Source organism: Sorex fumeus, unplaced genomic scaffold (assembly GCF_029834395.1).
Source record: "Sorex fumeus unplaced genomic scaffold, SorFum_2.1 ptg000041l, whole genome shotgun sequence".
Classification (NCBI taxonomy): domain Eukaryota; kingdom Metazoa; phylum Chordata; class Mammalia; order Eulipotyphla; family Soricidae; genus Sorex; species Sorex fumeus.
Genome location: NW_026606098.1, coordinates 8,573,991 through 8,600,304, shown reverse-complemented (window position 1 = coordinate 8,600,304; position 26,314 = coordinate 8,573,991). Strand labels below are relative to the sequence as shown.

Below are 26,314 nucleotides of genomic sequence, written 5' to 3'. Positions count from 1 at the left end.
CCCAGGACAAAGGAGGGGCTTTCTAGCAGCAAAAGGGGGTCCCTCCCGCCACCTGCCTGTCCCTTCCCCGCCCCAGTGCCCCTCTTCCCCTGCTCCCCAAGGGGCTGAGGGCAGCGACAGGCCGAGGGACCCCCCTCCCCCGATGTTTGAAACCTCATGGCACTTGTGAGAAGAGGGGGGCACGAGACGGGGTGGAGGGAGTAAATGGCAATGAGCGCTGGGCGGGCGGGGACAGGGGCGCCCCCGGACACGGAGGGGGTCGGGGCAGGGCCGCCTGGAGAGTAGGGCCGAGAGGGGCTCAGGAGACACCCCAAGCCTGCTGTCTTCGGGGCCTGCGGACTTGCGGGGGGATCCCTCCCCGGCCCAAGCCCGGGTGTCCTGTGAGCAGCCCCCTGGGGGCGGTGGGGGACAGGGAAAGCCTCTCTTACCTTGACCCCGGCCTTCCGTCGGCACCCCCGCCGCCCACCGCCTCCCACCCACCTCTCCAGGTGGAAAATCAGCCCCAGAAGCTAACACAGGAAGCAGGGCAGGGGGCGTGGGGCCGCGCAGCCACTGGGCAGAAGCATCTTTGGGCTTGAGGCGCCTCCCCCGGGGGTGCCGGTGGGGCGGGGGGCGGGGAGGCAGGCCCCGTCCTGGGGCAGGCAGTGAGGTACACGCCCCAGGCGGGCCCACGATGCCAGGGGGCGCCGCGGTGCAAGGGAGGGGATCGGGTTGGCGGTTGCTTCTAGGTTTTTCTGTCTCTGGGTTTGTAAAAAGCTGCTCGGGCGGCCCCGCCCACCCCGGCTGGGGGGCGCGCGCGCGCACGAACACGAGCACGCAGGAGTCCTGGCGGCCTGCCGGGTGGGGGCGGCGCGCACTCCGCTCCGCGGGAGCCAGGCGGGCCGGGGCCGCAGACTCTGGTGGCTTCAAGTGATGAGAATTCTCTTCTTTGTTGGTTTTTGTTTGTTTCTTTTTCTTTTCTTTTTTTTGTCTTTTTTTTCTTTTCCATTTTGTTGAAATATTTACAGCAATGGGAGAAGAGGAGAAGGAGGAGGAATAAAAGGGCCCCCCCCCCGGGGAAAAAGATCCTAGCCCAGGACCCAAACCTGCTCCCCGGATAGCAAGCCCACAAGACCGGGCACTGCCCAGTTATGGACCCCCGGAGGGGGCCGTGCGGGGGAGTTGTGCTTTATCAGGGGTCGCCCCAGGGAGGGGGTCAGTGGGTGCATGGAGAGGGGAGGGAAGGCAGGGACTACGAAGAGCAGCGGGAAGGAGCTTCGAGAAAGTTCCACCTGTAAATAACCAGCCTCCTGCCCACCCCAATGGCCCTGGGGGCTTTCTCTGGGAGGGGGTGCCCAAGGCCCTGCCAGGTCGTCCGCCCCCCGCGCGCGATTTCCGGGGAGCACAGGAGGAACCTGTCTGTCCTTCCGCCCGCGACCCCTCATAGCCGCAGCGTTTCGGGCGAAGCCAGATCCCCGGCAACATGTTCTCCCCGACCCCGGCTTTAGGAGCAAGGAGAGCTGGGGGCGGCTGGGACACCCCGCCGGTAGGCTGCCCCCCGACAGCTGGTGCGAGTGGTGGTAAACCCTGTCTGAACCTGCACCCCGGGGCCCCACGGCAGAGCCCCAGAGGGGTCGGAGGGGGGGCCCGGGCCGAGGGGGCGCCCGCGGAGTGCGGGGGACCCCCACCCCGGCTCGGCTAGTGTCCCTCTCCTGCCAGCGGCCCGGCCCCTCCTGGGCCGGGGCCCCTGGTCCTTGAGGTCCCTCAGAGGCTGGTGACCAGCTGCATCTGCCCGTCGCCGTCTGGGCCCGGCCCCTCGAGGCCCGGGGGCGCCAGGTAGCCCTCGTGGCTGGGCCGCCGCACCTGGTAGTAGCCCTGCAGCGGGTTCCGGGCCACCAGCGCGGGCGGGCGCGAGGTGTAGTAGATCTCCGGGGGGCCGGGGGGCGCGGGCGGGGGCGGGGGCAGGGCCTCGCTGGGCCCTTCAGGGCTGCTGTCCGGGTAGGAGGGCGAGTCCCGCAGGTTGGCCCCGCTGGCGTACAGGGAGTCCCGGCCTGGCGGGGACGACAGCGGCCGGCTGGGGGCGCCCTCTTCGGCGGCGCAGCTCTCCGACTCGTCCAGGTCGCTCTGGTACAGCACCGACTGGGCCCGGGGCAGCAGCAGCGGCTCCTCCAGGGCTTTGTAGAGCAGTTCGATCTCGGCCCGGTCAGCGCCCGGCCCACCGCCTGCCTCCTCCTCCACGCCGCCCGCCCCACCGCCTCCGCCAGCCCCACCACCGGGCACCGGTGGCACGGGGGGCTCAGGTGGGGCCGGGGGGCCCTTGGCGCCGCCGCCCGCAGCGCGCAGGTTGTTGTGGACCAGCTCGGAGATGATCATCTTCTCAAAGGCCGCCGCGTCGGCCAGGTTCCGGCCCCGGGGGGGCTCGGGGACCCCGTCCCCGGGAGGGAAATCCCCGCTCCGCAAGGAATAACTGTTGTTGAAGTTACCGTTGAGGGGCAGCGTGTCCATCCCGCAGGCTTCCCGGCCTCCCACGGGGTGCTCTGGGGAGAGGGAAGCGGGGGTGTCAGGCACGACACCGGAACTGAGTGTACCCTGACATCCCCAGACCCCGGGGACCCCAGCCCCAAAGCCCCTCCCAGCTAGGCATCCCAACCCCATAGGGTATGGGGGGTCCACGTCCCCCACCCTCACCGTTTTCCTTTCCAATTCCAGCCCATATGCGGGCACCCTGCCCAGTCAGCAACTGTGGGTATGCCTTGAGGAGGCGTGGGGCACCCCGAAGTCAGGCCCTGCTGGCCTGGCCTGGAGAGGGGTGCTTGGGGAGGGGGCACTTACTGGGCTCCCGGTAGCTCCCTGGAGGCGCCAGCCAGGAGGGAAAAGAGAAGGTAAGCGAGGACCCACGGGGGAGAGGCAGGGTGTGCCTCCCTGCGCCCCCCACGTCCCCTGGAAGGCGCTCCTACCTGGGGAGTTGAAGACAGGGGGCGAAGAGGGGTTGAAGCCCACTGACTCCGCGATGAGGGTGTTGTAGGGGCTGGTGCCCCCGCGAGGGGGCAGCACCGGGTTGGTCAGCAGGTGGTTCCCCATGGTACCTGCCATAGGCTGAGGTCACTCAAAGCGCCAGGGCGCAGGGGCGGGGGGCTGGGTACGCGGGGGGCGCAGACCCGCCCTCACCTCGGTTCAGGGTCGGGGTGCTGTTGATATCACCGGCCATGAAGGACGACTCCGTCTGTTTCCGCACCGTGTCATTCCACATCCTCCGGATTCGGCTCTGCGGGCCCGGCCCACATGTGAGGGGTCCCTGCCCTGGGGCTGCCCCCCCGGCCTCTCCCCCCCTGCCTCCTGCCCGCCCACCCTGCTACCTGGGTGCCAGTGTAGTAGCGAGTGTTGCTCCGCATGGCTGAGGTCTTGAGGGAGCCGTGGGCGCCCCCTGGCGGCGCGCGGATGCAGCAGTAGGAATGGCGCAGACACTTGCTGTACTCCTTATGCACCTGGGCGCGTGACAGGCAGGGACGGACGGCTGGGACCCCCACGGCCATGCCCCGAATCCCCACGTCCGTCCTCCCTTCAACTCAGACGCCGTTTCCGGTGGGTCCCAGCAGCCTGCAGGGTCCTGTCTGCCCAACAGAGCCACAAGCAGCAGAAGCGGTGCCTCTGCAGTGTCCCGCGTCCCAAACCCAGGCCTTCCGTATGTCAGGAACGAGTCCCCAACTCGCCCAGCCCAGAGCCTGAGCTGAAGGGGACCCCGCCCTGGGGAGGGGGTGGGGAGCGGCCTTACAGCATCAGGGGTGGGGCTGGCCTAGGACACTCTGTGGCTGTAAGACTCAAGATACCACGGAACAATGAAAAGGAGGAAATGTTCTTTCACACACCCCACACCAGGGCAGGGAGGTGTCCCTGCTGGAGCCTCCCAGGCCCCGTAGTGTGCCCCTAACACACCCCCAGGTCAATCCTCAGGGCCTCGGGGGAGCCCCGAAAGCAGCCCAAAGCCCCGCCCACCACCCCGGCCCCACCCCAGCCCACCTTCTTCTGCAAGGCGCAGTGAAAGACGAAGATGAAGACGCCCTGGAAGGCGTTGAAGGTGGTGAAGAGATAGGCCATGACCACCGACTCTTTGTTGATGAACAGAAGCCCGAAAGCCCACGTGAGGCCCAGCAGGAAGAGCAGGGTGATGGCCCCCAGGGCCCAGGACCTGGGGGGCAGGGGAGGGGGCGCGGCCATCACCAGCCATCCACTGGCACCCACTTGGGGTCAGAAGCCACTGATGGGGGACTGGTCCACGGGGTGGAGCCCAGGGTGGGGCTCATGAGGGCCACTTCCGGCCGCCTCTATCCTTCCCGCTGTTTCTCTCCGGGCGCCCACACCTAGCAGTGTTCAGGGGCCACTCGCCGCAGTTTGATCCACAATGTTCCGAGGATCAAACCTGGGCCTCCTGCGCGCGTCCCAGTCCTTAGAATCCCCTCCCAGACCCCCGCACTTTCCTTTTTGGCCAAGTCCTCGCCACATTTTCCTCTCCCTACTCTCTAGAATCCTTAAGCGATTTTGCTACTGTTTGTCTGCCCAGTGTATGTGTTGGGGGGCTCTAGGGAAAGCATGAACAGAAGACGGGGCTCACTTAATGTTATCCAGACGGCTGGAGTCGGGTTTCAGCACGGAGGAACTCCGGATCATCTTGTGCAGCGTGACCATGAGGAAGACCAGGTTCACCTGGGGGGGGGGGGGCGGGCAGCAGGCAAGAGGCTGGGCATGGCTCCCTCCTCCAGGGCCTCCCTGCCAGTGGGTCCACCCCGGGACAGTGACTCCAAGAATGACAAAGAATGGCTCAGAAACTCAGGGGGCTTAGTGCCGGGGTTCCCCCGAGCCTGCCTGCTCTGCTGGGAGCGGGGAGTCGGCCGGCCTGGAGGCTCCCGGGGTGCAGGCTGGGCTCCAACCTGGGTCCCGCCGTGACTTACCACAATGACGAAGGAGACGGGCCCGATGAAGCTCCAGATGAAGTAATTGTCCACTCGGAGCCAGCAGCTTGGAGAGGAAGGGAAGCGGGGGTTAGGAAGCGCCTCGGGGTGTGGCTGTCCCTGACCCCAGAGGAGCTGCAGAAGGGGCCACTCACGCCTTCTCGGTGCCGTAGCTGCGGTAGTCGATGGCCGCAGCGATGCCCACCACCAGTGCGGGAAAGCAGTAGCCGCCCAGGTAGTAGTACTTGGTGCGCGAGTACTCGCTCTCGAACACCTCCACTAGGAGCAGGTACAGGTGCACGCCCTCCAGGCACAGCCAGGAGAAGGCGGCCAGGAAGAAGTAGTGCAGCAGCCCAGCAAAAATGGGGCAGGCGATCTGGGGGGCGAGGGGGGAAGGAAACAGCATGGGGGAGGGGCCGGGGAGCGGCGTCTGGGGGCGTGGCCGCCGTAGCGCCCCCTCGTCCCTTCCCCCGCCCCCACGCCTGCGCATGCGCACTCACCTCGTATTGCGTCTTGTCAATTCCCACCAGGAAGAGCAGCTCGGCCAGGAAGAGATTGATGCAGAGGTTCTTGTGGATGGTGTTGCGGTCCGTCTGCAGCCCCCGCAGGAAGCAGAAGGTGGAGATGCAGATGGCCAGGCACACCAGCGAGATCACGATGCCCACCCACGTGATGACGGACAGCAGCAGCTCGTTCATGCGGCCCTGGTACTGGGGGACAGGGCGGGGGAGGGGGACGGGGTCCGCTCAGCGCCTCCCGCTGGGTTCTGCGGGCAGCGTTGCAGCAGGTCCGCTGCCCTCTCCCTTGTCCCCCCTCGCAGATGCAGCTCGCACACTTCCTCATGCTCCGGGGCGCCTCTGGTGGACAGATGGGGGTGCTTCTCGGGAGGGCACTGCCGCGTGACCCCCACGCCCCAGAGGGGCTGGCTCCCGCCCCCGGGCTAGTGGCTCGCCAGGGTGCCATGCGGAGCAGGGCGCGGGGGCAGCTTACGATCTCGCGGTGCGCCATGAGCACGGCGAAGTTGGTGAGGTGGCTGCAGGCGCACGTGGTGTGCGTCTTGTTGGACTCCACCAGGCGGCAGCCCTGCGTGGACCAGTAGCCCAGCATGGAGCGCTCTGAGTAGTTCCAGAAGGAGCAGTTAGCGTTGAAGTGGTTCTTCACCTGGGGGGGGAGGGCGGGGTGTCAGAACTGGCAAGGCAGCGCGGAAGGGACTGGATCTGAGAGCCTGCGGTCGCCGTCCCCGCTCACCTCCAGATGGGCCACGGTGAAAATGACAGGGTCCATGAGGAAGACGCGGCTGGACTCCTTGTTGATGGACGCGGCGATGACCTGCGAGTTGACCACCAGGGATGCGCCCCCGGGACCGCCTGCGCCCGCCTCGCCCGCCAGCTTCACCGTGGCGTTCTCCGTGGACAAGAAGAGGCCCAGGTTATTGTAGAGGATGAACACGACCTTGACCACCCCTGCGGGGCACACGGGAGGCTCAGCAGGTCCTCTGCTGAGCAACGCCACCCCCACGCCCTCGCTATGTGCCCCAGAGTGCAAACCTCTTTGGTCCGCCCGCCAAGCTGCCAACCCTCCCCGTGCTCTGCTCAGAGGGCTCCCGGGAGTCCTGGGCTTGGTGGGGCTTGGGGGAGCTGCCTCCCTCCCAGAAAACCCCAAGCTAGGCTTAAATGCGGGCATCCATTGTATTTTATATATATACTTTTGCATGTAACCAGACGGGCTGGAGTGATAGCACAGCAGCAGGGTGTTTGCCTTGCACGCAGCCAACTTGGCCGACCGGAGTTCGATTCCTCCGTCCCTCTCGGAGAGCCCGGCAAGCTACCCGAGAGTATCTCGCCCGCACGGCAAAGCCTGGCAAGCTCCCTGTGAGGTATTCGATGTGCCAAACACAGTAACAAGAAGTCTCACGATGGAAGACGTTACTGGGCCCGCTCGAGCAAATCGATGAACAACGGGAGGACCGTGGATAACCAGACAGAGTGTCAGCCCGTACCCCTAGCGGGGTTCGGGCGATGGACCCTCGGGTGGCGGTGGCAAGACAAGCTTTACCCGCTGGCCTATTATAACTCCTCATTTTAGGACCCCCACAGTGCTCCGGGACCCTGGGTCCACTCCCTGCAGCGCTCATCCAACTGGGCCAGATGGGTGCGTGCTCGGCGGGCAGCGGGGTGCTGGGGGCCGGGCAGTGCCCAGACGCGTGCACTCTAGCCCTTTCCTGCGACTCTGCAGCCCCTGAACAAAGGCGGGGGCAGGCAGGACACTGACCGTTGCGGCTGTTCTGTTTGATGGTGTTGGCAGAGAGCTGGATGGAGTTCTCACTCGGGTACTCCTGCGGGAACACCAGCTCCTGGACCTGTCCCTCCGTGTTCAGCACTGTCACCTCCAGGACTGCGGGCGGCAGCAGGAGAGGGGATTGGGGGGCCCGTCCCCGCCCCCCGCAGCCCCGCCTCCCCACCCCCCGTCCGAGCGGCCAGACACACCCACCCACGTTCTGCTTGGCGGCCAGGAAGCGGGCCGGCTCGCGCACGTTGTCAGCCAGCAGGAAGGCCCCCTCCTCCAGGACGTCCAGCAGCATGGTGGCCGTGTGCACCTGCTCTGTGGCATTCATGTCCTTCCAGGACTCGAGCGCCTCGGGCCGCAGCAGATTGTCCACCGTCTCCACCACGGCCTGAGTGGGTAGGTGGGGCCGGGCGTTGAATCTGCAGCGCCGGCACCACAAGGCTGCCCCCCACCCCCTCCCGGGCTCTAACCTTGATGTAGTCCTTGCAGGTCCTCTCACGCTTGTGCATCTGGAGGGGAGGGCGTACACGTGCTGGGGGGGGTCAGGCCCGCGCCCCGCCCACCCCCACCCGCTGCTCCCCATTGGCCGGTCCTGGGGACGGGGCCTTCGCAGGACCCTCCCCCGCACGCACCTTGTTGTAGTTCTTGCCCGCAGACTCGCGCTCGATGGGGCGCAGGGCCTGCAGCTGGGCGTCCAGGATGTCCAGCAGCTGCTCCATGAGCTTCACGGACGACGACACGTCCCCCGCATAGATGGAGCCCCGGGTGTGGCGGGCCAGCTCGCTGGCGATGTTGGCCGCATTCTCCCCGCTCTTGATCTGCGGGAGGAGCCCCCCACCCCGGCTAGTCGTTCCGCCTGGCCACATGCCCCCCTCCCCGTCCCTCTTTGCCCCTCGCCCACTGGCCCCTTCTCCCTGTGTCCGCCCCCTCCATGGGCCAAAGGAGGGGGCCCGCACGGAGAGCCTATCTGGGGGAGGGGCAGAGGGCAGCCCCCGGTACCTTCTGGGCCACCTGGTTGACCCAGGGGGAGGTGCAGTTGCTGAGGTCGGGGCCCCGGGGGTTCCAGAGCCCCAAGGCGGGTAGACACTGGAAGGAGGCGATCCCTGCAGGGGCAGACGGACAGACCAGACAGGGGGTGACAGGGAAGGGGATAGGTGGTCACGGAGAGGGGGCAGGTGACACAGAGGGGCAGATGTCCAGAAGGTCAGAGTGACTGTGACTTTTGAGGCGATGAAAGCTCCCCCCCCAAACCCTCACCTTTGCTACCCGAAGTAGAACCTTCTAGCAAAGCCCATCTAGGACACTTCCCGCTCAGGGAAGCCACTTGCGACCCTCCCCGAGGTGCTCACAGGCCTGGCTCCACACAGTGCTGACACTCGCACTGTTCCCAGGGGGCTCCCTGCAGGCTACACCCAGAGGAAGGGTCCAGGAAGGGCTGGGGGTGGGGGAAATCCTGCCTGCAGAGCAATGCCCTCATGCCCTCCTCCTCCCCCCCACTTCACTGCCAGCCTCAAGGGACCGAGGGAGTGCCTGACCCTTCGCCGTCCCACCAGCAGGGGGTGCCCTTCCCGCACTCACCCCGCGTGCCCTTGGGACAGGGCCTCTCCACCAGCATGCCCTGCTGGGTGGCTGGCCACTGCACCCGCCGCACCTCCCGCGGTTCACAGAAGAGCTCGGGGGACACGTGGAGGTTGGGAGTAGGGGGCCTCCGGGTGCTGGGGGCTGGAGCTGTGGCCGGTGGCAGCTCAGGCCCCAGCTGGTTGATGGCCCCCACTGGGTGCGTGGTGAGGGGAGCCCTGCGGAGGGGGGTGGTAGCGGCAGGCGAGGCTGTGCTGGTGAGGGGGGTGGGGCGAGCCGTGGTCGTTGTGCTGAGTGGCGGGGATGTAGCTGGGCCTGGAAGGGAGAGGGGCCACAGAGAAGGTGGCAGAGATGGTGAGACCCAGCCTCATGGGCCACCCAACAACCACCACGGATGTCCACCGAACACCCCCCACCATGAATAAAAGCCACCGCAACCCCCCAAGCAGGCTGGCTGGGGCCCGAGTTTGCGCCTGCTCCCTCTTCTGGGTAAGCACGGGGGCGTCTCTGCAGATCTGGATTAGATAGAAGGGCTCCTGGGAACGCGGATGAGGAGCGGCCTTGGGGGCCTTCCAGGGCCCCCAAATTAGAAGTCTGGCAAAAGTCCACTTTACCCATGACCAGCTGATCCCCAACCTTGGAGACCTTAAGTCACCCAAATGCATGGGCAGAGCCTGGAGAACGAGTCTGCTTCTCCAACACGAGCTGGGGGGGAGAACTCAAAGGGCTGTGAGCCCCAATTCCATCCCCAACCCCCAAAAGAAACCCTAGGACCAGCACTGCATTGCTGGGGGTGGGGGGAGCATCTAATTGCCAAGTCTAAATCCCACTGCATGGGTGGGGGGTGATCCTGAACCCCCCAGGGCACTCCTTGCTAGGTGCAAAAATAAAACAAGACTAAACACGGAACAGAGAGGGGGTGCCCGCTGCCCCGGTCCCTGGCAGCCCAGCGGGTGCCCGGAATGCCTGGTGCCGCCTCCCACGACAGACATTAATCAAATCCTGCATCGGACATGAAACAATCCTGCATCGGTTTCCTCCTCCGAGGGCGGGGGGCTGCGGGCGGCGGGGGGCGGCGCACGGCGCTCACCAGCGCTGGGGTCGGGCGGCCCGAACTCCAGGCTGTAGCGCACCACGAAGTAGTTGTTCCAGACGTAGAGCTGGTTGTCGCGCGGGTTGTAGTCCACGGAGGACACGAACTGGTAGGGGTTGGGGAAGGCCAGGCCCACGGGCTCCTCGCGGTTGGCATTGGTGTTGAAGGCGTAATCCACGCGGTTGCCGGCCGCCTCGCTGTCGTCGTCCACGTAGACGGAGCGCAGCACGTAGAGGACCCCGCACACCATGAAGGCGTTGGACGCCGAGCGCTTGTCGTAGCCCGTCTCCCACGTGCCCTCGAAGCGCAGCGTGTAGGGGTTCAGCTGGCTCACCACCAGCCGCCCGTTGTTGCCCTCCGTGGCGTAGATGACCCACAGCCCGTTCTCGTCCACCGCCAGGTCGATGTCCGTCTTGCCGCCCCAGCGGTAGGGCGACGTGTCGTGGTAGTTGGCCGTGTTGATGACGGTCTCGCCGCTCTTGATGCGCGTGCGCAGGTCATACTTGACTATGTTGCGTGTGCGCTCCTTGTTGTAGAACACGGCGCCGTCGTACACCACGAAGCCCGTGCCGTCCACGCGGTTGGGCAGCCGGTAGGTGGTGGTGTGGCGCGCCGCCACGTAGTCGTCCCACGATGCGTACTCGGTGAGCGTGTCCGTGCGGTAGGGCACCCAGGGCATCACGTAGATGCGGTCGCCCGCCTGCAGTGGGTCTTTGCACCACGCACCCGACTGGTGCTCCGACTCGTGCGTCGACGTGGGCTCCAGCACCTTCTGCAGGGTTCCTGGGCACACGAAGACTGGACGGAGGGGACGACGGGGTGTGCGGGAAGGAGGCGATGCAGGGCGGGGCACGGGAAGGGCAGGGAGGAGAGGAAGGGGGGGGAAGAGAAAGGCGAGTTGGTCACGCAGCGGGGGGGTCCAGCCGGGCCGACCCCCTCCTGCTGCTGCAGTCACGGTTGCTTGGTAGGGCTGGTGATGGGAAGGGCGTTTCCGGGCCGGGACAACCCCCCCACCCCGCCCAGCTGCCCCTCTCCCTGGAAACGGGGAGCCTAGAGACCATGAAGAGCAGGGTTAGTGGGGGGGAGGTGAGGGGAGGTGGGGACCCGCTTTCCTCCCCCCGCCGCTGGAGACCCCACAGGCTGGGGATACAGGTTTTTCTTTTTCTTTTTTGCCCCTCCCCCGCCGGAGCCCTCCCGGACACGGACACGCGCGCCCCCCAGTGGGCCTTGTCTCCACTGCAGCCGCAGGACGAGGAGGGGGGACAGGCCCCGCCTCTGCGCCAGCGTCTCCGCCCCCTACTGGAAGAGTTAGAGTCGGGGATCCCCTCCTTCGCCCACCACACTGGGACACCTGATCGATCCATCTACCTATCTCTATCTAATGTTTTTCTCTTAAAACTCCACTTTCTTCCTCCTGCAAAATTGCAAGGTCAAGTGATGCTCGCAGTCCCATGGGACGTCCCGGGTGCCCCCCAATTCTGGGTGCGGGTGCTGGGGGGACGCCCGAGGTTCCCTCCCACCGCCCTGTTCCCCACTGGATCAGTAGCGGAGGAGGAGGAAGAGGAGAAAGCGTGTTGGGGGGGGGACAGGGAGGATAGCCCAGCCCCCATCAGCCCGGGGTGGGGGTGCCCCGCTGCCTCCAGCCGGCAGGGTCTCTCAGGGAGTTGGTTCATCAGCAGACACTGACAGGGGTACGCAGGGGTGCGGGAGCGGGTCGGGGGGGAAGGGGAGGAGAGCTGCGTGGAGGGGAGAGAGAGGCGAGGGGCGGCGAGGTCCTGGATCCGCGGGGCGCCGAGCTGACCGTCACCTGGGGAGAAAGGGTTAGCGCCGCCTGGCGGAGGAGAGAGGGGTGAGCAGAGAATTCACTCCAAGGCCGGGCCCGACTGAGGGTCCCTCGGGGGGGCTGTCCCAGGTCCAGCTCAGAGGGGGCAAGGGAGGGAACCAGGTGTTAGGATGAAGACCCAGCCCGCCCCAACCAGGTCCCCCCACCTCCCCAGCCCCGGACCCCGATTTACCTGCAACCATCCCCGGCTCGGGAGGAGGGACCAAGGCAGCGCTGATGTCAGAAAGGTGGGGGGCCCCGCCCCACCCCCCCATTCCCTGAAAAGGAGGAAAACCTCAACTGCATCTCATTGGCCGCAGCTGGCCTGAGCACCCCTCCTGCCCCCGCGTCCCAGCGCCACCGACTGCCCGCAGCGGGGGCAGGGGAGGGTCTGGACTCTTGCGCCCGGCGGTCAGGATCCCCCCAATGTTGACGCCCCCTCCATCCAGGACGCTGGGGGCCCCCCTCTCACCTCCCTGCTAGGGACCCCGCGGACTTTGCAGTGAATTCTCTGCTCCTGCTCGGCCTAGCACCAAAGCAGTGGCTCCGGTGGGGCTGGGGGGGGGGGGGTTGTACAGGGCGCAGATCCTCACCCACCACCTCAACAGGTCAGCTGCATATGGGGGAGGGGGCGCACCCAGCCTGCCCTTCTTGGCTGATGGGGTCCCAGGGGAGGAGAGCGGATCTAGGCTCCTGATGGGTCGGGCGGGGCTCCACCATTTCCCCCGTGCCCAAGACACTGACAGGTGGGCCTGGACCCCCTTATCCGGCACCAGTCAGGGTGAACCCAGGTCTATTTCTGGGAGACCTCTAAGCCGGCCCGAGGCCGAGGGGCGTTCAGGAGGAAGCATGTGATTAGAGGTGACCCCAGGGGGCAGTGGGGAGAAGAGGAAGGGTCAGCCTGGTCCGTGGACATAAGCTCCCCCCAGCACCGAGCTCCCGACACCTCCTCTTCTCTCCTGCACCCCCAACCCCCCTGCAGAGAAAAGCCGAAGCTGCGGAGTCCGAACCAGAACCAGCGGGCCTGCAAGAAGAGTGAAGCCGGGTGGGAGCGGGGGGAGGGTGCGGGAGGGGCTGGCTACCAGACCCCTCCGGCTTAGGGGAGGGGCAGGAGGAGGGGAGCAGCTGGGAGGGACCCCCCACCTCCCAGCCAGGAGGGGCTCCGCAGACCACCATAATTTCCAGGCAGAAGCCTGCTGCAGCCGCGGGCTGCCCCGCCCAGCCCCGGGCGCCGTCCAGCTCCGACAGCGCCGCAGACCACGCCCCTCGCGGACTGCCCCGCCCACCGCGGGGGAGGGGGGGCAGGCGAGAAATTACAGTGCCCTGGGAAGGCCCCCCCGCGGCAGCCTCGACCTCCCCGCACCCCTCTCCCGGGGGCTCGGACCTGACAGCCCGGAAGAAACCTTGACTGCAGCTTCGCAAGTGTCCCCGAGCCCGGCCCGCGCGCGCCCCCGCCCGCGCGCCCCCGCCCCGCCCCGCCCCCCGGGGAAGCTCCGCCCACCCGCCATCGGGGTGCTGGGGGAGGGGGGGAACTGGTGCTCCGTGCTGCTCCAAACAGCTCTGGGCCTTGGAATCGCCAAACCAGAAGGAACTTAAACCAGGAGGAACCACCGAAATAGGAATCTGTTCCCCAAAAGGAAGATCCAGGTGCCTCCCGCCCCCAACTCCCACCCCATCCTCCCAACCAGACACTCGTTCCAAAAGTGGGGGGGAAGAGGAAGAGAGGAGAGATGGCTCACCCGCCCAGTCGGGAGCCAGGGGCACCCCTACCGCCCCACCGCCCTCGGATGCTTATGCACTTCTCCTGAGGGAGGCAAAAGGAGGGTGAGAAGGCAGGGCTCCCCAAAGGGCCGGGGGCGGGGAGGGGCGGGGAGGGAGGGGGACGGAGTCAGAGAAGAGCCAGAGCGGGGCGGGAGAAGGAGAGAGAGACAGAGCGACAGGAGGGGGGGGACTCGGAGGAGAGGCTGAAAGGGGGTGGGGGAGGTCCTGCCCGCTCAGAGGGTTCCGGGGGGCTGGGGGCGCCCGGGGGCGGGGCGCGGGCAGAACAAAGTGCGGTTACGGGCTCAGCATTGGTATCGGCCTTTTACCTTTCTGCTCCACTTCTACTTTAAGCGTCGGGAGAGAGAGAGAAAACAAATTGAAAAAAAAATGTGCAAGAAAAAAGAGAAAAAAAAGAGATTAAATCGCTTTCGTTTCCTTTCCGGCAACACGCCCCCTTTTTTCCTTTCCTTCCTTACTCCTGGCACCCCAATCCCAAAACGCAGCATCGGCTCGGCCCCCCACCCCCAAGTGCCTTCCTCTGGGGTGAGGGTGGTGGTGCAGGGAGATGGGACAGAGACGGGGACAGGCGGGCAGCCACAGACCCATGGCGGGGGGGACACGGGACAGGCGGGCGGCCACAGAACCTTTGGACAGGGCCCCTCAGTGCAGAGGGAGGCTGGCTCTGGCTGAGGGGTTCAGTAAAGTGAATCCTTTTCTATCAGCCCCTGGTCTGCACCAGGAAGGGGTCCCCCAAGCCTCCAGACCTAGAAGCCGGAGACATGGGTCGGGTCGGGGGACAGGGCTTGGGGTTGGGGGGACACAATGACCGACAGGCCTGGTTGCGTCAGAGACCAGGCTTGGGGGTGACATGGGGCAAGGCTGGGGGTGGGGCACAGCACAGAGGGACAGCAGGTGGGGAGATGGACACCCTCCCGGCTTCCGCTGGGCCCAGTAGCACACAGGTGGCACCCTGCAGACCCGTGACCTGTGACCCTTGACCCTGACCTTGCACAGGACCAAGCTCGGGTGGTGGCACCTGGGGGAGGAAGGGGCGCGGTTAGACTGCGCGGCTGCAAGACAAATCCAGCATTAGTGGGGCCTGGGGGTCCCCCACCCTGCCATGGCCTGTCTCCCCACCCCTCCCCTCCATCCAAACCTGCTCTGGGCTCCGCCCCTCCCATCTGACCCAGGTCTGGGCTCTGCACGCCCAGCAGGTGGGTTCTCGGCCCTGGCCCTGGCCCTGGCCGGCACTCAGGAGGTGCTCAGAGATCCTTTGGGGAACACTGGGGTGCCTAGTCTGACTTCCTCCACTTCCCTGAATAGGCCCCTCCATCCGGCCTGTCTGTCTTGGGACTGAGACAGCCTGGACCCCCAGATCGGGGGGTGTCATGGGGTCCCAGGGGCTCAGGCTTGGGCGCATCTGTAAGCCCGTCCACCCGTGCCCACCGGGCACTCACACCGGCAGCACGGGCCTGAGGGTCTCGGTGGCGTGGCGCCTACTGCTCTGGGCTACCCACCACCCACCCGTGGCAGGGATCACGGCCAGTGTCTACCAGGCGCAGGTGGGGAAACTGAGGCTGGGAGCCACTACACTGTACGCTGAGGGCTAGATGCAGGCTGAGCGGGCTGGCGAGGGGTCCCCAGGACTGAGCACCTCCTGAATCACACTCCGGGCTGGGTGCTTGTCACAGTCCCAGCCGAGGGCAGGGAGGCTCCTGGAACCCCCCCGCTCCCCGCCACACTGAACTGCACCCCATCTCTGCCCCGCTCCCTGCCGCCCAGCCCCTGGAGAGGGCAGTGTCCCCAGCGTCATGGGGTGCTTCGAGGATCCACAGGCGAGCCCCTCGGGCTGCGGCTGAAAGGAAAAGGGGTGAGTGGAAAGAACGTTACGGAGGCCCAGGAGAGCTGCCGTGTCCAGGTGGCTGCGGTGACCATCTAGGAGTAGAAACCAGAGGTCGGGGGTGGGGAGGCTGGGCTGGGAGGGGAGAGGGAGGGAGAGTCACAGGGCCTCCTGCTCCCCCTGCCCCTGCCCCCCGCCGAGTCACACGCCCCGGTGGCCCTGCGTCCCCCCGCTTCCAGGAGGTCCTGTCCTCCATGCTGGCTACATGAAGCTGGGGGTAGACGAGGGGGAGGGAACAGATGGATGACCGGTGAAGGGGGGCGAGTGTGGGGTCTGGGATGGAAGGGGAAGGGAAGGGCGAGGAGGAGAGACCCTGTGTTTGTCTGCGCCCCTGGGACAGGCCCCGGCCCCCACCCAGATCACTCTCCAGCTTCCTGGGGGCCACGATCCAATACCACAGCACTTCCTCCAGACAGGAAGTGCTGCCATAGCAACGGGCAAAGCAGCCAGAAGATATGAATGTGCAGGATCCTGCCCGGGTACCAGTCCTCCTGGTGGGGCCAGCCTATGGAGGGCTGGGGGGCGGCAGGTGTGTGAAGGGGGCCAGGCGCGGGCCAGAGCTGGCAGCAGGGGCTGAGAGTGTGGTGTGGGCTGTCGAGTGTGCCGTGGAGGTGGGGGCTGGTGGGGTTGGGCAGCGCTGGGCAGGGATGGCTGGCAGGGAGCAGCCCAGGGCTTGTCTGATGAATGTCAGCAGGTGGTGTGAGGGCCCGCTTGCGTGCAGGAGTATCTGCATATGTGCTCGGGTGCTTGTGTGGATATATGTATGCATTCGGGCGTATGTGGCATGCCTGGGTACCTGTGTACATGTATAGCTGTGTGGATACCCGTGTTGTGTACCTACATGTATGCCCTGCATGAGTACCTGTGTGTATGTGTGTGTACCTGAATGTATGGGCACCTGCATGGGCACCTTATGTACCTGCTGTACGTGAGTACTTGCATGCGTGGGTCCCTGACATGGGCACCTGCTGTGCATGAGTATTTATGTGCATGGGTTCCTACCATGCATGACTACCTTGCATGCATAAGTACCTGCATGTAGTGGGTACTTGTGTATCTACATGCGTGAGTACCTGCGTGCATGGGTACTTGCAGGCGTGAAGACCTGCCACGCGAGTACGTGCCATGTGTACTGAGTACCCACGTGCATGAGTACCAGCCGTGTTCAAGTCCCTGCGTGCAGGACTCCCTGCGTGCGTGCGTGCGTGCGTGCGTCCCTGCGTGCATGGGTGCATGCGCAGTTCAAGGTGTCTCCTCCTCCACGCCCACGTCCGGGAGGGGAGGGTCCGCCCGCGCAAGGAACAAGGTGACTCACTGTAGGGGACACAGTCGTACTGCACCTCCAGGTACTTGTAGGTCCCAGGACAGGGGTCGGGGAAGGCGTCGGAGCCGGCGACCACCACGCATTGAGTGCGGTTGTTACACCTGGGAGGGAGAGGTGGGCGGTCGGTAAACACCAGCGAGACCGAGGTGGGGGAGAGGAGTGCCACATATGCCGAGGCCAGGCCCAGGCTCATGTGTCTCCTACCTGCTCGTGCCTTCCCTGGTGCCCCGCTCAGGACAGCACGGCTATCAGGGGAGAGGCAAAGGGTTCCCGGTGGGCTGCCTGGCAGAGTTGTCTGCAGATGGGACGGGGGAGGGCACCCTGCCCGCCCACGCACTCCAGAATGTTTCACAAACATTCCTCCAGGGACCTGCTCAGCAGCCTCCACACCCCTTCCCTCCTTTTCTCATTCACTAGTCGGAGGGTCCCGGAAGGAACCCAGGAATCACTGTACTGGGCGGCATCCATTTGTCCATGCCTACCGAGAGGCGAAGCCCGGGGCTGGGGACACGGTGGTGACATGGAACTGTGCTCCGCGGCATCAGGGTCCCCTGAGCACCACCCCAGAAAAACCCCAAAACCAAAATATAACCCACCAAAATAAAGTCAAGTGGCCGAGTCCAGCTGCGCTGCCCAGGTTTCAGAAATGTGGGGGCGCAGGAGGGCGGCCGCGGCCGCGGAGGGGCATCTGGAATTCAGCAGGGCTGGCTGGGCGTCCGCGGTTGGGGGTGTCTGGTTCAGGGGTACCTGTCCTTGTACCGCCCCCCTCTGGTGCCTTCCAGGTCCACGCCACTCGCCACTGCCCACCCACTTCCTCTGGTCCGCCCACCTCTGCGACATTATCTTGAAGGCGTCGGGCAGGTAGCACTGCACGTTCTCCATCTGGAAGGGATCGGCGTCGCAGATCTTGTCGTCTGTGCGCCCGTAGTTGGCGTTCTCCACCATGATGACGTCGCTTCCCGGGCACCGCAGCTCGATGGGGTAACCCTCGCACGCCAGCTCCCGGCGCATCAGCCCGAAAGGTAGCCCGGCCCGGCTCAGACCCGCTGCGGGGAGGTGCGGGCACTCAGAAGTGGAGCCAGCGCTCAGGGGTGCGGCCAGTGCCTGGAAGCCTGGGCCACACTCAGGGGCAGGGTTGCGCGTAGAGGGCGGGGCCACGCTCAGGGGCGGGGCCACAGCCGGTTGATATTGCACTGAGGGCAGGGCCAGCACCCGGGAGGCGGGGCCACACTGGGGGCGGGGTTGCGCCCAGGGGGCGGGGCCAGCACTCAGGGTGGGGCCAGCATTCATCCAGAGCAGTGCTCAGAGGGCGAGGCCAGCATGTGGGAGGCGGGGCAGCGCTCGGAGGGCAGGGTCACACTAGTGGGGGTAGGCCCCACTCCAAGGGGCAGAGCAGTGCCCAGAGGGCAGAGCTACCACTCCCGAAGGAGGGTCCTCAAAGGGCGGGGCCACGTTCAGTGGGGGTGGGGTAGGGCTCAGAGGGTGGGGCCAGCACTCAGCAGGGGCAGTGGTCAGGCGGCAGGCCGGCTCTGGAGAGGAAGACTGCAGCCTCAGTCTGTCTACCACTGCCCGGCAGGACAGAACCTCGCGAGGCCATTTGGTTTGACCCTGGCTCCTGGAAGGTCACCTGTGGGTCCTGAGGTGTCCTGCCAGATCCCACCTCTTTCCTTCTGTTTGCTGAGGTAGTGAGTTACATCCCACAGTGTTCCCCTAAAGGCAATACTGTCCACAGGGGGACCTGGGCTGATGGGGGTGCTAGTAAGTTTGGGCTAGTTGGGAGCATAGGCTACAGGGTGAGGCTTGGTGCTCAGTCCTGGCGGGGCTCCAGCCGGGGAGAGCCACGTGCCAAGGGTCACTCCCAGCATGCTCAGGAGCTACTTTTATTCGGATCTGGTCGCTGTGATGATCTGGGGTGCTGTGCATGTATTAATTCTGAGCATCAGTCACCCAGTCTGAGGGTGGCTCTGCAGGGCAAGTGAGAGGACAGGGTGAGTGTGGTCACCTCCCGCAGTGTCCTTGGAGCCTGGCCAGGCCGTGTTGGCGCTCCAGCACCTGCTTCACACAGACTTGCCCCTCCCCCACCCGCATCACCCAGGAAATCAAAACCTGGAGCTCTGAGAGCCACCGAAGCCCCTCAGATACCCACTCAGGTGAGGCGGACTACTGGAACCTCACCAGGCCTTGGTTTCCCCAACTACCCCAGGAGCACCTTGTCGCCCAGGTTGGTCCTCTTCTGGAATGTTCTAAAATATTCCAGGACAAACTGAGTATGGTGTGGGCCCAGCCAGGACAGGCAGGACAGGCCAGGGACAGCCACTTCCACCTAGGGTCAGCCCTGTCCCAAGCAGACAGCCCGGGTGTTAACGTGCTGTTTCTCCTTTGTTTCCCATTTCCTGAGCTACATCTGGTGGTGCTGGGGACGGGAGGGGTACTCCCTGCGCGGTGCTCAGGGGACCACGCAGCGCTGGGAGGGCTGAATCCTGGCTCTGTACACACAGAGCCCAAAGCCCTGATTTTGCACTTTCCTGCTGGAGGTGGGGTTGAGGGATGTAGAACCCAGGGGGCCCTACGGGCGAGGCAGATGCCCCCCAGCTGAGCCCGCACCCCAGCAGGTCTAAAGCCAGCTCAGGGGCCTGAGCAACGGACAAAGAGCCTTGCCTCAGACACAGCCAACTCGGGTTCAATGTCCAGCCCACGCGGGTCCCTGGGCAGCCAGGTGGGGCCACCCCCCCCCACGACAGAAGAGCCCCACTTGTGCCACCTGCAGAGCAGCCCGCGCCCACCCAGGCGCAGCAGTGCCCCTGTGCCTTCCCCAAGGGGCTGCAGCCCCGCCTGGCAATCTGCAGGGGGGCACACAGCTGGGTACCCCAGCCACCAAGCCGGTCCCTCCCACGCGGGCTCCGGGTGGCCCCCAAGGACGATGGGAGCGAGGCCCCTCGGGGTTTTCTGGGGTGATTTGAGCCCCCCTCGGGGGAAGTTTGACATGTGTTCCTCCGGCGCCATCTGCTTGCAGGGCTAATTTTAGTCCCGGCAGGCAGGCAGGGAGATGGGGGGCGGGGGGCGGCTGAGCTGTCTGGGGGCGGAGGCGGCTGCTCCTGGCCCAGCTGGGACCCCGCTGGGCAGGGACGGTGGGTGCTGGGGTTTGCGGGCTGGCTGCACTGCAGGGGGTCTCCAGAGGGCGTGGCGCTCAGGGGGACCCCGCCAGGGCGGGCAGGGGCGAGGCCACCAGCCTCTCTCCCTACGGCGGGGCGGGCTGGGCCCAAGGATCCCGGGTGCGGTGGGCCGAGCTGGATAATTAGTTGTTTTGAAATAAGCGGACGCTTTAATTGAAGCTTCTCCACCCAAGATCAGGGAGAGACGCCGTGACAGGGGCTGTGGACCCTAGGAAGGTCGTCCCGTCCCCCCACCCATGGCCTCAGGCCCCCCCTGCACCCCCAGGCCCCCCACGCCCCTGCAGCTCCTACCTTGGGTGGCCGAGGTGACCAGCACAGCCGTGACGCACAGGGTCCAGGTGGCAGCGGCCAGACGGGCCATGGTGGCAGCCGGGGGGGAGCTCTCAGAGGCTGGTGCAGGGGGCTGGACCCCGCATCACCAGGCGGACACCGCGGCCTGGTCCACCAGTCTGGGGAGACAGGGTCAATGAGGTGGGCCCCGGGAGCCCCGCCCATCTGTGTGCGCCCCAAGCGGCAGGATCCCCTCGTAGCCACCCATCCAGGGTGGCAGGGCTGGCTCGGGTCGCCTGGACGCCTCTCTGCCACCCAGACTCCCCGACTGTGCCAGCCGAGGCAGCTGAGGCCGGCGCCCAGGGCAGGGGACCCAGGCACCGGAATCTGCCCGCCCCCCCAGCCCCCCGCTTCCTGCCTTGAGCTCCAGCGAGTTAATTAGGATCCAGCTGGCTGGCGCCACTCGCCGGGCCCAGGGACCACTGCGTCCCCTCTTTCCCCTCGTGGGGACCCGTGGGGTTCACTGGAGACAGACAGGCAGGCGGGAGCGAGGGTGCAGCCCCCTCTCCCAGGGATGCCCCAGTCCTGTGCGCTGCCTCAGTCTCCCCGCTTGGGTCCACCCGCCCCACCCTGGTCACAGCCACAGCCAGGCTGAAACAGCCTGTCGGCAGAGAAGTCACAACCTTGCGTTTCTCTCTTGTTACTAATCAAGGGGGGCTGCCCGTGGCGGGCTCGGGGGACCTATATAGTGCCAGGGACAGAACTCCACAAGCTGTGTGCCTGCCATAAGCCCTCCCTGCAACCCCAGCTCTCTGGCTCCTGAATTTTTTTTCTTTTGGGTCTCACCCAGCAATACTCAGGGATTACTCCTGGTCTGCACTCAGGAATTACTCCTGGCGGTGCTGGGGGACCATATGGAGTGCTGGGGATCGAACCCGGGTCAGCCGCGTGCAAGGCAAACACCCTACCCGCTGGACTATGGCTCCAGCCCCCCCCCCATATTTTTTAGATCGATTTGAGTCTTTTAATTGTTTTGTTTTGGGGTCACACCTGGCAGTGCTCAGATCTACTTCTGGATCTGCACTCGGGTGGCTCAAGGCGAGCTCAGAGGACCACATGAGGTGGGGGGAATGAACCCGGATCCTGGCCCACCATACTATCGTCGCACCTACCCCAGATTATTTATGGGGGTACCGTGCAGCACTAGGGGCGCTGTGAAGCTGGTCCTGAAGCCTGAGCCCGGCCCTTCCTGGCGCCAGCACCAACCGACAGGAACACAGACCCCGCGGCCCTCTCTCCTGACACCAACCCAAACATACTGCTTCCACCTTTTTTCTTGCCAGGGAAGGGGTTGGGCCACACCTTGCCGAACCCAGCAGTGCCAGGGACTGAACACAGGATCCCAGCACTCGGAGCCGTCTCTTGGATCCTGACCATTTTTCTGTTTGGTACTTTGGGGGGGGGGGGGGGGCCACACCCATGACCTTCAGGGGTTAGTCCCGGGCTCTGTGCTCAGGGGACGGTGTGCCGTGCCGGGGACGGTCAGCTGTGTGCAAGGCCAGTGCCCTCCGCACTGTGGTACATATCCGGCACCACCCGGGCACGTCACCTAAGAAATCCTAAGGGAAAATGTCTTTCTGTATCCCCGCGGGGGTGGGTGCATGCAGCCGCGCGACCCCCACGTTCTGCCCAGCCAGGCCACGAAAATGTGCCCTCGGCTTCACTGACAGGGTGTTCAGGTGCTGCTGCGAAGCAAGGCAGAAACCAGCCGAGGGAGCACCGCGCGGGGAGCACCGCGCGTCCAGGCGCTCTGTCCACTCCCTGTCCTCGCCTTCCCCTCCCCCAGCCCCTCAGGGCCCCGTGCGCACCCATCCCTACGCAGCCCTCTCCCTCTGCTCCCAGCTAGAGGACCAGTCACTGATGTCCACTCCCCTGGTCACTGGCTCTCTTACTCTCGAGGCCCCTGGGCCCCTCCCCCACCTCCACCCTGGCTGCTCTGTGGGGGCCAGCCTGGCCTCCCGCTGCCCCCTCATGGCCCCTTTATGCCGAGGGAATCAGGACAGGCTCTGGAGGGCAGCAGCAGCTCAGCCAGTAGGGACAGGCCAACTCAAGCATCCCCCTACACGGTCAGCCGTGGACGTGACACCTGGGACTTGCATCCTAGCAGTGAATCATGTCACACTCAGGGTGGGAGTGCATCCCGTCGCCCCCCACCAGCCCACCCTAGCTCCCAGCCAAGGCCAAGCTGGAAGGGACACTGTCCAGCTGCCCCTCATCACTGTGGGGTGCAGCGCTGTCTCTCCCCCGTCCCGCCCCTCGACCCCGTTATTTGCAAGCAGCCCAATGCCCCGGGGCCAAATCCAGTCCCCTGCACCTGCTGGGGGGCCCCCTCCCCCCACACGAGCCCCTGAGCTTTGTCTCCTCCCTGTGCATCCCTCCAGCTGAGGACAAACCCCCAACCCCAACCAGACACGCCCACGGCCTCCTGGGGGCCCCTAAGATGCTTCTGGGCTCAAAGGGCTCGAGCACAGCCTGGCAAACACAGGGACCCAGACTGGGGTGCCCAGCGCTGGAGAGATGGAGGGAACCTCACCAGATGACTCGGTTCCATCCCCAGGACTGCTCAGGGTCACTCCTGAGCACAGAGTCGGGAGCACCCTGAGAACGGCCAGGAGTGGCTGTACCCCTAGTCCCTCTCAAAAAATCACAACGGGCTGGAGCGATAGCACAGCGGGTAGGGCATTTGCCTTGCACGCGGCCGACCCGGGTTCAATTCCCAGCATCCCATAGGGTCCCCTGGGCACCGCCAGGAGTGATTCCTGAGTGCAGAGCCAGGAGTAACCCCTGTGCATCGCTGGGTGTGACCCAAAAAGAAAAAAAAAAAAAACAAACAACAAACCACAACAGACCGGAGACACCACAGGGGAGGCCGCTGGCCAGACACGTGGCCCACCTGGGCTCAATCCCTGAACCACACAGGGTCTCCTGACCCCTGCCAGAAGTGATCCCTGAGCACAGAGCCAGGAGTCAGCCCTGAACACCGCTGGGTGTGGCCCCAACACAATGCACACACAGACATGCACACACATGCACACAGACACACGCACACGCACAAACACGCGTGCACATGCACACACAAGCACACAAGCACACGCACACACAAACACGCACACATGCGTGCACGCTGAGATGCGCGCAGAGAAACCCCCACTGGGGCTGGAGCAGCTGGCAGGCGGGCGAAGTGCCCTGGTTTGGTTCCCGACACCACACACGGTCCCCCGAGCCAAACACCACCCCCGTGGCCCCAAACAGTCCCCAAACCCTCGGCTCCTCCTTCCCTCGTCCCCACCCAGTTCCCACCAGCGCCCCCTGCAGCCCCGTGAACCCCAGTGTTCAGGCTCTCCTGGAGTCCCAGACCAGGGGGCACGAGTCAAAGCCGGTACCTTCACCCCCAGCACCGCGCCCACCCGGGACAGTGGGCACACACTGCCCCAGTCCCACCCCTGCATCCTGGGAGCAGCAGTCGGGACACGGGTGTCACCTTGTCATCAGCAGAACCGAAATTACATGGCAGCGCCCCCCAACCCCCACCATCCATGGGCGGCCATAACCTTGGCTGCCACCAGGGGGCGCTCTGGGCTGGTTCCCCAGAAGGAGATTTTTGGGAGGGGCCACCAGTGACTTTATTTTGTCCCCTGAAAAGGGGGTGGTAGGCCCTGAGCAAAATAGTACAGAGAGGCCTGAGCAAAATAGTATGCTGGGAAGTGCGCTTGCCTTGCACACAGCCAACCCGGGTTCAATCCCCGGCACCCCATAGGGTCACCCAGGTCCTGCCAGGAGTGACTGCTGAGCACAGAGCCAGGAGTAACCCCTGAGCATCACTGGGAGTTCCCCCTACCCCCTCAAAAAGGTAGGGGGTTCGGGCAGATAGGCTTGGAGCCTCTGGTGACTGGCACAGTGAGAAAGGGAGGCCACACAGCTGCACGGGCTTTGTGGGATTTTTTTCGCCAGGGGAAGTCACACCTGGTGATGTTCAGGACTGACCCCTGGCTCTGCGCTCAGAAGTCACCTCTAGCAATGCTGGGGGGGGGGGGGCAATATGGGGCCCAGAGGACTGAACCTGGGTCGGTCGCATGCAAGGCAAATGCCCTCCTGCTGTCGGGCCCTGTGAGTTTTTCCTCAGTGGTGGGGACAAGGTTTTCTGGGAGGATTTGGGGACCGAACCCTCCAGCTGTCCTATGACTCCAGCCTTGCTCTTTCCGTTTTAATTAAGAACCCTGGGAGAGGACAGTGGGGGTCAGGGGCACGGCCTGGCATGTCGCAGACCCGTGTTCAATCCCTGGCGCCCCAGCTGACCCCTGGAGCCGCTGGGAGTGACCCCTGAGTCAGCCCTGAGCACGGCCAGGTGAGACCCCCCCCAAGCCCAAACTGCCGCCCAGGCCAGCCCTAGCTGCAGGAGACAGGGTCTGGGGGAACGGATCTGGCCAGCACACCAGACATCAGGGCATGTGGAGCCCTGGGGGGACAGCCCTGCCTGCACCCCAATCCCGGATTTCTGGTTCCCCGCTTCTGCCCGGGACCCCAACAAACACACACAGGGGTCGGGGGCAGGACCTTTGCTCGGAAGCAGTGCTGGGACATGCCAGGTGCCATGATCCTGGGCAGGGGGTTGGGGGGCGCCTCTGTACCTCCCGAGCATGGCACCATCTATCCCCTGTAAGCACCCCGAGAACTGATGACAGGGGGCACACCCTGACCCCGAGGTTTCGGGTGGGGGGCTGTTCTCTGGCTCTTCTCCCGCCCAGAGCTGGGGGCACATCCCAAGTGCATGTGGCCTCACCCTCCCGGTCCCTGGAGCGGCGCCTGAGTCCCACCCTCAGCCCCAAGTGGAAGGAGCAGCACAGGGGGGGACCCCAGGGCCCAGGCTCTGTCCTCAGGTGCCCCCGGCAGGGCAGGGTGGGTGACAGGTGGAGAACCGGCTGTGGGAAGGGGGCCCCTCGCGGCTCTGCAGTGCCGTTGCCATGGGAACCCTCAGAGAGTGGGTGGGCGGCTGAAGCTGGGGAGGGGGGCATTGGCGCTGGGGCCCTGATGCTCCACCCTTACAAGCCGAGCCTCCAGACTCCTCCGTGGCCCAGGGCAGCGGGCAGAAGCAAGAGCCTTCCCTGTCCAGGCCGCCCCAAGCACGCACGCAGGCCTCCTCCTCCAGGGAACCCTCGGGCATGAGGAAGGGAGATCAGGAAAAGAAAAAAAAAATCTCAGGCTGGATCTGCTGTGGGGTCTCAGGCAGAGTCAGCTTCCAAAGTGACCAAGTGACAAGTGGCATGGCTCACCCCTGCAGAGGCGAGCAATCCCTTCCTCTGGGGAGGGGCCTGTGAATTCAGGGCGGTTCCCCAGAGGGTGCTCTGATCAGTGACTACAGATGTGCTGGACAGAGTTCCCAATGTCCACACAGGGCTGGAGTCAGGGCGGTAGCTGGCTGACGAGAACAGCAGATTCGGATGTCCTGGGCCCAGCTGTTTCAAGGAGGAGGGGCGTGGGGAGGGCACGGGGGACCCCAGCTCCAGCCCCGACCCGGCATCCTCCGGCCAGTCAGGAGTGAACCCTGCGGACCGCCTGGCGTGGCCCCCAAAATGAAACCAGGAGATCCCTAGGCTCCCCCAAAGCTCCCAGAGCAGTGCCCGCCCCGAGCAGGGGGCTCTCTCCTGCCCCACTCCCCGCCTCTGGCTCTGCCGGGCCCAGCCCCCACAGCTCTGTTCTTGGGGGCCCCACCTCGGTCCGGCTTCATTGCAGGGGAGGCGCTGTGGGCACGTCCAGGCCCCCACCCACAGCCAGACACAGTCTTGGTGCCCCTGCAGAGCTCAGAACCCCACCTCAGCGGGCTCTCTGCTCCCACTGCCCCTTCATGGAAGCTCCTGCCAGGCCACTAGCCGAGCCCAGTTCTGAGGCCCCGTTGTGCCTCACCCCTACTTCTTCATGTCGACGGGTATCTTGACCAACCTGGGGCTCCCTGGCTCCTCTCGCTGCCTCGCGTGCCCCACCCGCTCCCTGTGGCCTCAGGGACCCCAGGTCTGTCCCCTTCTGTCTGCCCACACCCGCCTGAAGCCCCCTGGCCTCCTCACCCACTCTTGCAGCCCCCTTCTCCCTCAGACTCATACCCAGTTCATGGTGCTCCCTAAGGGACC

The 26,314-nt window shown here is 65.3% G+C and overlaps 1 protein-coding gene across 5 annotated transcripts; it reads right to left on the bottom strand.

The window, feature by feature from the left end:
- Nucleotides 1-1,508: 1,508 nt before the first annotated feature.
- Nucleotides 1,509-20,292, bottom strand: ADGRL1 (adhesion G protein-coupled receptor L1). Of its 5 annotated transcripts, XM_056119624.1 has the most exons (24): nt 20,154-20,292; nt 17,519-17,735; nt 16,706-16,790; nt 13,792-13,806; nt 11,898-11,982; nt 9,880-10,680; nt 8,790-9,104; nt 8,211-8,314; nt 7,844-8,029; nt 7,682-7,720; nt 7,416-7,599; nt 7,197-7,319; nt 6,174-6,388; nt 5,916-6,086; nt 5,426-5,635; nt 5,081-5,301; nt 4,926-4,992; nt 4,589-4,680; nt 3,997-4,165; nt 3,336-3,464; nt 3,148-3,244; nt 2,937-3,065; nt 2,812-2,829; nt 1,509-2,516 (listed from the first exon to the last, which is right to left on the bottom strand). In XM_056119624.1, exons 1-24 carry the CDS (start codon nt 20,221-20,223, stop codon nt 1,744-1,746), a joined length of 4,515 nt encoding a protein of 1,504 aa, XP_055975599.1. In that variant the 5' UTR covers nt 20,224-20,292; the 3' UTR covers nt 1,509-1,743. The 5 variants fall into 5 exon arrangements, with proteins under 5 accessions (XP_055975599.1, XP_055975600.1, XP_055975601.1 ...); XM_056119625.1 differs by lacking the exon at nt 11,898-11,982 and having other exon boundaries at nt 13,792-13,809; nt 16,681-16,790; XM_056119626.1 differs by lacking the exon at nt 11,898-11,982 and having other exon boundaries at nt 16,681-16,790.
- Between the last annotated feature and the right edge of the window lie 6,022 nt (nt 20,293-26,314).